The following is a 13,086-nucleotide window of genomic DNA, read 5'->3' as shown; positions in this document are numbered from 1 at the left end:
GCTGCGTCACCAGAAGATAATAGGAGAATAAAGTGAGAGAGAAAAGAAAAAAGGTATACTGAGAGAAAAGAGGGAAAAAGAAAGACAATCCCGAAAGTAATAAGAAATAGAAAAGGGATAGGATAAAAAATAGACTGAGTGAAGGAAAATGAGAAAAGAAGAAAGGCTTGAAAAGGAAATGATATTTTTGGTTTCCCCGGTCTACCCCAGAATCATGATTTTGGAAAATACCTAATAAAGAACAAAGAAGAAAGGGAAAAGATGATACACAGAAGAAGAGAAAGAAAACAAAGGTAGATATAGCTCTGGAGGGACACATAGCTCCCTCTCCTGCCCTCTCCTCTCCTCTACCCTTTGAGGCATGGAAACAAACACTTGGATAAATAATTCGGTCTGCTTCGCTGGATTTTTGGTTCTTCTGCAAAAAAAGGGGGGAAAATGATAAATAAAACGAATAAAAGTAGTACCCAAATGCAAAAAATAAAGACCCTTCCTATGGACTTCAACCACCGACGGATTGTGTCACGAAATTCTATACAAATTTTAGAAATTGTCATTAGAAACGAGAACTTTAAGTTAGAATGTTAGATATCATTCGTACCTGGAAGAACTTCTTGAATTTCTTATGGTCCAGCTGCTGCAATGCTGATAAATACTCCAAAGCGGCGTGTTCTGGGAAATTGATCGAAGGGAAAAATGTTCCTTGGAGGTATCTGTGACACCAGTTGGTATTAGACATTTCCTTCACCTCTTTAAAAACGAAGAAAGAGGAATAAGACGGCATACGTTACGAAGTTCGTTCCTGTCCTCCCATAAATCACCTTCTGAAGCGTAGCAACTTCCCCAAGAACCAATCTCCCCTGGGCATCCTTCGCATCGAAGGCAGGGTTTGCAGGAACCTCCCAACAGATCTCAGAGAAGGTGATCATGAACCTGTCAAACCCAGGAACTGGCTCCTGTGGAACATTCTTCTGGGCTGGCTGTGGGTTCTTCTTCTTATCTTCTGGAAGTATGGTCTCTGGGATTTCCGGTCCACCCCAAACGGACGACATGCGAGCCATCAAGGAGATGGCCATACGCTCTGCATGTGGATCTGATATATCTTTTGCGAAGTGCTCTACCGTCTTTAAAAGATCTTGGAAATTCGGTTGGTTTACTTTTTCAGGGTATTAGCATGTGGCGTCACCACCAGATTTGCACTGAGATTAAGAGAGGACATACTAGAACTCATAAAAATCTCCGAAAGATCACTGTTCAAGATTGTCAACAAGAAAGTGAGGTATTCACGCTTGAGTTCCCCGGTTTCAAGTTGGTCGTCGGTTCCGGTTGTAGGTCGAGTAGCAATCTGGAACACTTTGCTACACAGAGGTGTAAGTAGGCGGTCAAGGTAATCAGACATATCTTTCTATAGTTTTTCATCAAAAATCCCAAATTAGTAAATCTAAGCCATCCCAATCTGACCATCCACCGTACAATTGCTATTCTTACCTTAAACCCATGAATCAATTGATCGAGCAACCTCAAAAAGATCGAAAGCTCTCCTTTCGAGGGATTCTCGGCCAACAATCCCTCAATCCACCTAGGCAGTAGCCCCAAAATAGAAAGCCCCAATACACCGACCATTCGCGCGAACGCAAACCCAGCAGCCTCTCGAACCTGTTTCGAAGTTTTAAGGTTTTCCAGAGCACTAACAATACCTTCCGCCGTTGCCTGAAACTCAGTAGTCAAGGATCTATCCTCCGACGTAGGACCCTGTATCTTAAGCCCGTCTGCAAACCCCTTCGCAAATTGCCCCATCGCCATGATGTTATGATGGATCTGAACAACAGCGAGTTGATCATTTCGCTTTGCAGCTTCTAGATTAGCTTCTACATCCGAAAATAACGGACTAAGGATCGTATGTAGGACAGTCTTTTGGTCTGCAACTGAAAGACTTGATGAGGAAGAAATCGAGCCAATCGCCTCAAACAAGTATATCTGACTATTAAAGACAGCATCTGCAGGGGATTCATCGTCCGATGAGATCTCATCTTCATCACCGGGATCGGTGCCAATATTGGCCTTGATTACTAATAAATCCTGGATGCTGTTGATGACCTGCGATGCCACACCGCTGATATCGACCCGTAAAAGTTTGATTACTCTCAAGAAAAGATACCATGCTCTCGTCTTCACTTTGAGATTGCTGTCATGCGTACACTGAATAAACATCTCTAATGCCGGAGGAACAAAGTCTTTCCTGTGCTCGAAGAAAGGCGAGTATCTCACAACGTTCTCGATGTATAATAATCTAGTGGAAGGATGAGTGTATATGCTCGGTCCTGCGAATTTAATTAGCAAAGAACTTATCCCTGATTTGCGTTAGAATTCTCACCTAATTCCATCATCTTCGCCATCATAACAACCAACGCCTCTGCTGCAACCCCGTTAGGCCGGCCCTCAAGATAGAGCCCATTAGCCTTGACCGCAACCTCACCAAACAAAAACATCTGATAAAGCGCAAGCTCCAAATCTCTCCAGTTTATCGACCCTTGTCTGCACCTTTCCAACGTATTCACCACTAGTACCGAGATCGCCGAGCAGTAAAGATCAATATCCGTCGACGCAAGCGCATCCTGCAAGCTCTTGATTTTTTTTCTCAATTCTTGAAATTCAGCTTCCATGTGAGGATCTGTTTCTTCCCAGTCAAGATCATCGTCAAACTTCATCTTCCGAACGACAGCTTCTAAGATCGGTTCTAGCATAACGTGGTGCATGGGGAGTAGCGTATTGGTAGTCTTCTTCTCTTTTCGTAGATATGATAGCAAATCCGAAAGGGCAGGGTGGACAAGTATGGAGACGTCGTCATATTCGTGTCGGAAGATAACAAGGAGAAACGGGACCCATTGCGAAAGAAAGTTTTCAGCCGTTTGTCGACCATCCGGACTGAGTCCAGTGTCCTATATTTGCAAGCCGTTAGCACATCAGTTCGGTTCCTGTTTCGATCAAATCTTTGATAAAAAAGGCAACTTACGCCATTCAACATGAGAACCAAATCCTGGACAATTTTATTGACTAAGGCGCCAACAGCTTCAGCGAAATCTATATCCTCATCGGCGTCGGCATCGCTCCTCATCTCCGGTAACGAAATAAGCGTCTTGACAACATCTGTCAACCTAAGAAATCCAATAAGCTCAAGCTTCTCGTCCGGCTTCATTCCCTTGCCCGCGATTTCTCCTAATGTCACTGTAGCTGCCTTTCTCCTCTTCGTAACCTCTGGCCCACTGCCGCTTCCCTGTAACAAATCTGATAGATGCCCTAAGAAGTGATTGTTGACCACGAGTGAGATATCAATCCAACTGACCCACTTGGCGAATACATGGAGTACCCTTTCGACCACTTCAGCATTCACATTTCTCCATTGAGTCAATATCTCCTGCCAGGTTGTGACGAGCTTCTGCATATCGTGGTCTCTGATGTAGTCTTTGATAACTGTATTCTTCTTCGCTTGTTCTGTTGTTCTGTAGAATGTCGTTTCGGCAATTTCGTCGTGAATGTCGGTCATAACTCTGAGATAGATCACAATTCCGGGGAGATTGTCCATCTGCCCGTTACCGCCGTTTTCTCTGGGGACCGTCATCGTTAAAGCCAATAGTTCGTCAAAGAATGTTGTCCAAGAAGTGGTGTATAGAACCGTAAAAAGGATTGTAATAGTTTGTATCAGTTTCCCTTGAAGGGCAGGATTGTCCGGTTGCGAGTCGGCGCTGGGTTGGTAGTTTCGCCGTAAGTAGTTCATAAGGTTGTCCTTGAGGAACATAAGGTTTTGCAGACCAAGTTCCGGCGCACGGGTTTTAACGGCGATATTGACAACTTCGAGAGCGAAGAGGCGGACGGCATCGTCGGGCCTGGGAAGCCTGGTGAATAAGGAAAGGCAGATTGTCCATCCTTCTGGAGAATCTTTGACACGGTTGAGGAATTCGAGAGCCTGTTACGTAAAACGACGTCGTTTTAGTTACTTAATTCTATGCAGTCTAATATAGTAGATTTTGCTGGGCATGCGTCTTCGAGTAAAACGCCATCGGGGAAAGGAAAAGGTATCGATTCGCATATGCCTAAATTATCGAGCCTTGAGGGTGGAAGAATTTTTGCACACCTGTCGCACTAAGTCCTGGTTGGTGCCCGCCGGATTGTAGACGATTTGGACGGCTTGTTCGACCTAGCGACAAAGGAAAGAGAGAAAAAAGATCTTGTTAGAGAAGGCTTTCAAGGGCACGGCGACAACGACGATGGATTCAAAAGGGACAAAAAATACGAGTAGCTAGAGTATTCACCTGTTGCTCCATGACTTCAAATCTCAGAGGAGTATCCCAGAAGGAGGGAAAGGGACGATATTTGGCGGCTGCTACCGCCGGCGAGCTAGCAGGTGCGCGATTTGGACAGCTCGGACAGTAGCCACCTTTGCAAGCTCGTAGCAGTTAAAATACGGATCACAAATTTCAGGAACCGGTCACGGGTAACTGGATATTTGGTGGAAGGATTCAGATCACGAGGTCAATGGAAAGAGTAGTTCTATCAAGGAGGTTGATGAAGGTGGGAGATGGGATGAATCCTGCAGGAAGGGAGTTGTGGTGAGTATTGGTGGTGGTGGTTGAGGTCACAAAAAATAATTTTATGCTCGCCAGACCGCCCGCAGATTTTCTAGAAAGCCTCTGAACTTTGCCTTCCAGAAAAGACAATTCATGGCAAGACACAAGACATCTGCAAGTCAACAAGACTGCTGATTGGATTATGGCTATATCATCAGGCAATGCACACCTCACACCTGCATTCCTCATAGCTTTATCATTTTTTTCTTTCTTTTATTAATTTTTTTACAGGGTTACAGATGTATAAATTATACTTATATATGTTGAATGCGGTACTTTCACTTTCACAAAATCGAGAAGAGCGGAGGGAAATAGGCAGGGACAGAGGGGAAGACGGACACAGAGAAGACGCACGTGGACATATCCGATGGCATGCTGTCTATATCCCAAACGAGCTCGCTCTGTCGGCTGCAGCAGATGTTTCGATATCAGCCGTCAAACACCGCGCTAACTGGTGGCCTAAACCCTTCTCGATGCACCCGTCAAGCGGGGAGGACTGCATAAATTGCTGTTGCAGCTTGCCACTATTTGACGGTGATTTCGTTGTATATCTTACATAAGAGGCGGGGTGATATCAAGATAAATAAGGGAAAGAAATTTAAAAAAAGTAGTATTAACCATTATGATACGCTCAATATACTTGCTGCCTTAATGCTTCGGCTTCGTTTTAATATGCATGAAAGCGGTCAAATCGTTCACTGCTCTTCAGACGCTGTCGCCGCTGCTGTATCCGGAGTCGCTGGTGACGTAGGAATGTTCTCCTGCGCATCGATCCTAAGGTTCTTTACCTCCGCCAAACTCTCATCCTCTGCGATCTCCCTGTCCAATTGAAGTAGATACGTCTCCCATAACTCAATAACCTATAACAAACGTCCCAAAAGTTAGTAAATTCTGTTTCCAATTTATTTGTCTGAACAAAGATGGTATAATTGTGATGAGGGGGGGGGAATACCTCCTTCTGCGCCTCCACCGCACTCTCCAGGAATGTCTCAACCCCACTCTTAAAATCCTCCACCTTCTCCTTCTCAAATCTCTCCAATTCGTTCTTCATCAACCTGCCCATCTCATCGAACAAAACTCTCGCTTGGTGCAGCTTCTTCTCCGAATCTGCAACTTCAGCCTGCATTTGATTCAACCTATCACCTTGTGTCTTTCCTTGCCTCTGCAACTTCTCATAAGTGGACCTCTTCTTCTGCGTCTCTGATTCCGCCGCATGCCATGAATGGAAAGCCTTTTGTCGCTGCTGGAAAGCCAACTTCACAGACCCTATCAGTCGAATATATTCGTCAACTGTGATTCCAAGGGTAAGCACATCCTGTTGCGCTTGACGGTCATACAGCTCCCTCAGCCGTATTTGCAGGTCTGCTAAAGAAGCCAAAGGCGAGGAAAGATTATTGCTCAACTCCACAGCTGAAAGAGCATGTAGTGAGTTTCCAAACTCGTTCGCCGATTCTGCCAACTCCTTTCGCTGCTTAATAACCGTATCGATCGACTTCATCAAATTCTTCAGCTGAAGATCAAGAGCATCAAGATATGCCTTTCGATCCAAGAACCATTCATCTGTCTCCACAAACTTCTGAGCCGTGGAAAACGCCCCTCCAACTCCAAACCCGAATAATCCACCGCCTCCAGTCTCTGCACTAACAGTCTGTCTCTCCTTCTGCTTAATATCCACCGTAAAAGATTCGGACTCTAAAAAGATCTTGAGATCCCCATCTTGCTGTAATACCGGGTGCAAAGCAATCTTGTTAAGCATACGTTCCAGCGCAGCTCTACGCGATTCAACAAAATCTTGGTCAAATCGTCCAAGCTGCTGCTTCTCCGGTGGTGGCGGGACGATAATACCAGGATTGCTCACGATAAGTGCATTGTAGAGCCAAAGGAAGTCTCTATACCTTCGACTAACCGTGAATTCCGGGACTTTGTAAGCTTTAGATGAAGTCTGCCCACAGTGTTAGTAAAATTCCTTCTTATCATTATTAAGTCCCCCTCAATAAATTTTCCTTGTGAATGCAGTAATACCTTGGTAGAAACCTGATAAACGATATGTGCACTTGTCAAATCACCGACTTTGTGCGGATCCCCAACCTGAATGTCAAAAGTTGGTTTGGCAGCTAGCTCAATAGGTACACTAGGTGGGATAACTCTGCTAGTATCCCTAGTGGGTGTAGCGGGAACCGGTGGTGGCTGCCTTGGCTTCCTTCCCATCAACCCATCATCCTCGTCCTCATCTTCTAAATTGACACTCTCCATAAGGTCCCTTGTACTAGGTACGGATGCGGTGCTAACACTCCTAGCACCTCGGGAGCCAGGCTCCTTGGTTGGTGGTTGAGGGGGTAGCTCCGCTGAGAGCCCTAGAGGGGAGGTAATAGGTTCTTCGGTATCATCGCTACCACCGAGCGGACCGAGCGGATTGAAGGAGTCATCTACAGCCTCGAGTTTAGCGACAGTCCCTCCGCCTCGACGAGGTGGACCTCTGGTCTTCGAAGGGACGACCCTGGTGGGTATCGATGTTGTAATGGCGGCGGGGGCAGATGGAGAGATAGCGGCAGCGGCAGCTTGTGTTTCCCCTGCTACATCGTCTATAATAGTATAAATATCGACTTGGTTAGCTATATTTATCACTCTTCAAGTGATCAGGGGGTGTTTCCCCATCGTACCAAGCTTAGGCTGTGAAGTTGGTGCAGCATCAGCATGGATGCCGCTGGACGGCTGGTCATCCCAGGGCGAGTTTAAATCGAGTCCGTCGAAACCTCCACTCATGGCGAAGCTCTATTCCAAGGAAAACAAATGGTTCTTCGAGCCTCCAGGAGCTTTAATGTTGTCGTCGTCGTAAGAAGGGGGGGTGAATGGGTGGATGGGTATTAGATAGAGAGAAATGATGCAAGCAGTTGAACTGTACCCGCTGTCGCCGTCAGTTCTCTTGACATTGCGTACCTTTCCTTGGCATCGCTCACCCAACACCCACTGCGCTTACATAGTATACAACTGATGATAGCATACCATATGTCTAACCACGCTTATAATCATGCAACCACCATTGAGATCACGGACCGACCTCATAAATCTACGACTACTTAGAGCTAAGCAATTTATCTGTTGGAAAATATATTATATTCCATTCCGACGCCGTACCGCACAAAACGAGAGACGAACACAAAACGGGAAAGGTTAACATAAAAGGAAGAATACGAAAAGGAAATAGACGGGAAACTAGCATCCAAAAAGAAGAGCTTACAGTAGAAGATAACAAGGGAAGAGAGGAAATGAAGAGAGGAATGAGAGCTTTGGGATCCTAGGACCTAAGCTAGAAAAGCGAAGATCGTGAGGGGTTCTCCAATAGGTGCACAGGTTTATGGGAGGTTGACGGGAAGGAAATTTCGAGGAACCAGAGGGGAAAAGACGGATTTTATACTCCACGCGATACCCAAAGAAGACCCACGAAGGAAAAAAAAAGGAAAACATGAAAACGAAGATTTCATAGAAGGGACTGAGCGAGACGGAGGAGCAAAGGGAGGAGAGGTTGAACATGCATGAGAAGGGAAACATTATATACCGGGAGCGTAAAGAGGACAAAAGGGGACGAAACGAAGGCAAAGGCCGGCATGGCACATAACACACATGGTATACAAAAAAGCTGACAGGAAATACCTTAAATAAAATAAAAAAATGCACGAGTAAGTATGCAGCTAGAACTCGCCAAAAGTAGGGCGAACGCATTAACAACTAGGCCCACGCCAGTACCGAGGGATATCTTGTGACGGACATTATGTTAATAGACCAGCATTAGTCGAAAAGTAGATGCAAGAAACATAACCAATCTTCTATGCCCGCCGCATATAACATAAATTCACGCGCCATCTACCGTCACGAACCCACCAACCCCATCTTTTGAGCCAAGCTATAACTTGCTAGGGAGTAAAAAGAATCGAAGGTGAATACTATACAAGCGGAGAACTGTGTCGGAAATGGGTATCTTTCCGCTACTTGTCCTAAGTGTAATGACTTGGTCCTACTTGAAAAGGAAAGTTGGTGTTGTGTAACTATTCGCCTACTTGCGGGAGGAAGTGGCTCCAAAGTCTGGAGGCGGCGGCTTTTGCACCTCCTTTCTAGGTGGTTTCATATAGAATTCGGCCTGTATCATGAGATGGCTAATTGGGGGGAAGAAGTGGGTTAGCTCAAAATTCTCAATTACATAGGCCAATTTGATGTTCAAGAGGAATCCAGTTAGCACTTACTCGCTAGGGAAGTGGACGTTCGGGAAGCCTGCCACTTTACTCATGTACTCCTTATCAACCTCGCCCAGCAGACCCGTTACCTGCATGCAATTGCTCGAATACCAAATGTAATCGATCACTCCATTGAAGCCAGGTGTGTAATTCGTGAACGGGAAATCAGGGAAAATCGAGTAGGCCGATTTTAAGTTGAACGGATGCGATATACCTTCCTCGCTATAAGGTCCGTAATCCCTTCCTCCCAGTGTTGGGTGATGCGCATCGATTGCTCCCTTTGTTATAAGTTCGTATACACCGCTATCACCCAGCGAATTGAAATCACCACAAACCACCAGCGGGATGCTGGCGCCATTGGGATATTTGACCTCCGGGATTTCCTCTTGCCCTTCAACCTTTTGGATCTTGGATGGTGGAGGGTTGGCAACGTATTTATTAGCTAGCTTGCCCAGTTCCTCCATCAGTACGGCGGTTTGAATAAGTTTGACGTCCTCAAATACAGGGTTCCAGAACAGATGAGCATTCGCAACAATCATGCGACCTCCTGTGAGCTTGTTCTCTAAATAGATTATAGTAGCAACATCGTCTCTGGGCATGACTCGGTTGAAGATATCTGTGGCCTTTTTCATATCCGGACGATTAATCGCAAGCTGTTGGAAGTTAATAACTTGTTTATCCAATATGTTGAATTTTGTCGTCTTCCAGAAAATGGCACAGCCATCGACTTGGCGGGTCTCCTGGGCCCCGAAGTTGCGTGCTCGTGTCTTCTGGAAAATGACACCCTTGTAGTCTTGGTAGGCCATGGTTGGACTCAAATAATCTTCAAAGTTGTTGAGGTCGACTTCTTGCAAGCAGACGATATCCGCATTGCTGCTCAGGATGTCATTGCTGATGAGGCTCTTTCGATAATCCCAAGCCAAAGCCCAAGAAGGTACGTATCCATAAGCCTGTGGTGTCGCGTACTTCTCACAGAGGATGTTATAAGAAATGATGCTGAATTTGTGAGGATCTCCTTCGGTCGATGGCTTCCCTTCGAGTGTCGATCCGTCTAATACGTTCCATTCTCTCGCAGGGTCCGGTAGTTCAACTAGTTCACCCCCCCATAAGTTAGTATTGCTTTTCGATCCCTTTGTATATCTATCCTTCAGGTATACGATATTTTCTCGAGTTTAAAATAAGGGATAGAAAAGAAAGCTTACTTTGGCTGCTCTCTAGCAGGTAGTTGATCAGGGCAGACGTTCCATCTGTTGCGATCTTGGAGCGCAAAGTTTCTTTCAGAGGGTTTCCTTCGACACCAAGAATCTCAAGCTGGAAAAGCGTCCCCATCTCACCGGGCAAGTTTTGGATGTGGTTGTCGAAAAGGAGGAGAGTTTTCAGATTTGTCAGCATTCCAATCTCTGCCGGGATTTCCGTCAGCTGGTTGCTGGAGGCGTCCAGGTATGTCAATAGCTTTAGTTTTCCGATAGACGAAGGTAGCGACTTCAATTGGTTATGATTGATATAGAGCTTGTCTAAGAATGTGTAGTTGAAGAGATTCTCGGCAAGAGCTCGGAGTCCTTGGCCACCAAAGTCTAATGCGAACCATTCCTGACGCTTGTCTTTCTCCGTGAGCTTCCGCTGTTGTATCGGACGTTTTTCGTTCTCATTAGCACCATTCGACCCTTCATCCTCGTTGTCCTCCGCCGTCGTCAGCACTGTCGAAGCTCCCTTAGCTCCAACGCCAGTCTTTGTCTTTGTCGCGGCCACTCGAGCCTGATGGTGGGGTGAGCCGCTCTGGCGAGAGATCTGAGCGAGTTGCAGTTGCTTTTCCCAATGACCGGATACATTTGCATTCGTTTGGACGGATGACGCGACGCCGTTGGTCAAATGTTGCTGCTGCTGTTGCTGCTGGCCTGTGAACCCGGTTCCTCCAATTGTCCCACCTGAATAGGTATGCTGATGTCCCGAAAGTCCATTTTGAGAGTTATTGGCACCTGGATGAGCAAGAACCCTGTCAGAGAGCTGGGAAGGTTGCTGGGGTTGGTGGAGCGGTTGATGATGTTGGTGTTGAGCCTGAAAAGCCTGGGCGATGTTTTTTTGCATATATCGTGTGTGAGGTTGTCCGGCGGCGTTCATGAGCATGTGAGGATGCCCTTGGGCTTGCTGGGGTGGTTGGCTATACATGCCGAAGGAACCTGGAGACTGGGGGGCGGGGGATCGAGAAGGCGACGGGGTGTCATTAGGTCGAGGAGAAGATCCCCTGCCTAGACGGAATGGAATGAAGTTTCTTGTCTGGTAGTGTTGGTAGACTTGACTCTCAGACATCACACGGTGTACAGAATCCGGTTATGCGACTGAGTGGGAGGCTAGGTTATGTTGGTGTCTGTGTGTTAAAACAATGGAAGCACAAGGATATGACAGGGCGAGAGTGAAGAAAGTCAGCAAAAAGCGGGTTTCAGATTGGAGGAGGGGGCGGAGGAAGAGGAGGAGAAAAGTCAAATGGGAGAAGGAAGGGTGTGTATACCGAGCCTCCCGCGGTCCTTCTTCATGTATACTACTGATACTGCTGCTGTTTCTGTTGCTGCTGCTGCTGCTACCACTACTACACAATCACCAGGAATAGTTTGCGTCTCTATCGATGGAGAGAATAGGTCGGGATTGATTGGAATTTAGATTCGGAGAAAGAGGGTGTGAGAAGCTTTTTTTTGTTTTTTGTTTTTCAAGTTTTCTTTTCTAGAGAGAGAACAGGATTGAAAATTTCAGTCAAAGGCTTTTTTTTTTTTTTTTTTTTTTTTTTTTTCCTTCAAGACGAAGATGGAGTAGGAGAGTAGGAGAAAGACGACATGTTGGCGGGAGAGAGGGGGGAAGAGGAAGGGGAACGATATGAGACAAAATGTGATGAATGTGATGAAGCAGAAGACGATATGATAAAAGGGCAATGGAGCGGGATTGCTTACGTTAGTACCGAGGCGTGGGGAAGGAAGGGGGGAACTAGAGGAAGTGACCGGTTCGAGGGTGGTTTCGAGGTGGGGAATCGAATCTGGTAAACGGGGATCAAAAGATTCAAGATCAGTAACGAGTACGAGTACATATGAAGGAGTACCGACGGAGCAAAAGCAACGAACAAACGAAGCTATATGACCTCCAAATCACATGTGTGAAGTCTTCCCTCTGATATCTCACGAGATGTTGAGGTCTGAATTTGGATGGATAGATGTGGTGGGTACGGTATGGTATGTATGCATGCTGTATGTAGTATGTATGTATGTACAAAATGCCATGAAGGAGGGTGCGAGGGAGGATCGATACAGAGCAAAGCAGAGCAAAGCATGGCAAGTGGAATTGAGAAGGAATTGGCGAAGAAAGGACCCAAAGGACCCAGAGGACCCAAAGGACCCCATGCACCCCGGCTAACCATGCAAGTTGGTCTGGATTAACCTTCCATCAAACAAACCTCCACCCATCCATACATCAAATTGCATCTAACGACCAGCAGGCGAGCAGAAATAAGAAGCAGCGGCGGCAGCGGCAGCAGCAAGCAAGCAAGCAAGCACCGGTACCCTGACCGGATGGACAAACAGAACAGCTGCAGATAGATAGACAGACAGAAAGACGGAAAGACAAACGGGCATGCATGCATACAAGGACAGGACGAGGAACAATTCCATACGGAAGGAGGGACGAAAAGGGGAAACTCACTCGACGTATAGGAAGGATGTATGTAGGTAGTATGTAAGTACCTCGTTTAATGTTCGAGCGGAGACGAGACGAGACCAGGAGAGGAAGTCGGGAGAGGAAAGAATAGACCTCGATGGTTACGGTGATGGTGATGGTTATGGAGACGATGGATGGATAGCTTCCGATGATGGTGAGGGGGATAGTTGATGTTAGGAAGGTTTGGGATTTGAGGTTTGAGGTTGATGTTGATGTTGAAACGAGGTTGGAATAGAACCACGAATAGACAGACAGACAGACAGAGAGGCAGAGAGGCAGAGGAGAGGAGGTGTGTGTGTGTGTGGTGGGTGGGTGTGTTGCTGTTGCTGTTGCCGGTGGTGTTGCTGCCAACGTTACCTCGAATCGAACGATCAATCACAATTAATATTTTAGTCTCAATTCCATTGGTCGTGTTACTTATTATACTATTTCTATCACAGCTAGCTACTAACTACTATAAGTAGTACTTAAGTAAATACTTACTTACTTACTTGGTATCGATCTTTATTACGGTCACGGAGAATGAGAAGGGGGGA

General features: G+C 46.2%; 3 protein-coding genes across 3 annotated transcripts; all 3 read right to left on the bottom strand.

Annotated features, from left to right (window-relative positions):
- Positions 1–502: 502 nt before the first annotated feature.
- Positions 503–4,322, bottom strand: AOL_s00083g208 (uncharacterized protein; the record flags this gene model as incomplete). The annotated part of the gene is made up of 8 exons (XM_011125387.1): positions 503–532; positions 602–713; positions 787–1,156; positions 1,222–1,405; positions 1,489–2,321; positions 2,375–2,939; positions 3,014–3,964; positions 4,311–4,322. The coding sequence occupies 8 exons, from the start codon at positions 4,320–4,322 to the stop codon at positions 503–505; spliced, it is 3,057 nt and encodes a 1,018-aa protein (XP_011123689.1).
- Positions 4,323–5,320: 998 nt separating this feature from the next.
- AOL_s00083g207 (uncharacterized protein) lies at positions 5,321–7,388 on the bottom strand (the record flags this gene model as incomplete). The annotated part of the gene is made up of 4 exons (XM_011125386.1): positions 5,321–5,485; positions 5,578–6,567; positions 6,648–7,207; positions 7,286–7,388. The coding sequence occupies 4 exons, from the start codon at positions 7,386–7,388 to the stop codon at positions 5,321–5,323; spliced, it is 1,818 nt and encodes a 605-aa protein (XP_011123688.1).
- Positions 7,389–8,676: 1,288 nt separating this feature from the next.
- Positions 8,677–11,161, bottom strand: AOL_s00083g206 (uncharacterized protein; the record flags this gene model as incomplete). Its single annotated transcript, XM_011125385.1, has 3 exons — positions 8,677–8,776; positions 8,864–9,944; positions 10,057–11,161. 3 exons carry the CDS (start codon positions 11,159–11,161, stop codon positions 8,677–8,679), a joined length of 2,286 nt encoding a protein of 761 aa, XP_011123687.1.
- Between the last annotated feature and the right edge of the window lie 1,925 nt (positions 11,162–13,086).

This window comes from Orbilia oligospora (genome assembly GCF_000225545.1).
Source record: "Orbilia oligospora ATCC 24927 unplaced genomic scaffold scaffold00083, whole genome shotgun sequence".
In the NCBI taxonomy this organism is placed as follows: Eukaryota; Fungi; Ascomycota; class Orbiliomycetes; order Orbiliales; family Orbiliaceae; genus Orbilia; species Orbilia oligospora.
Note: the sequence above shows the minus strand (reverse complement) of the source record. Positions and strands in the feature narration are given on the sequence as shown.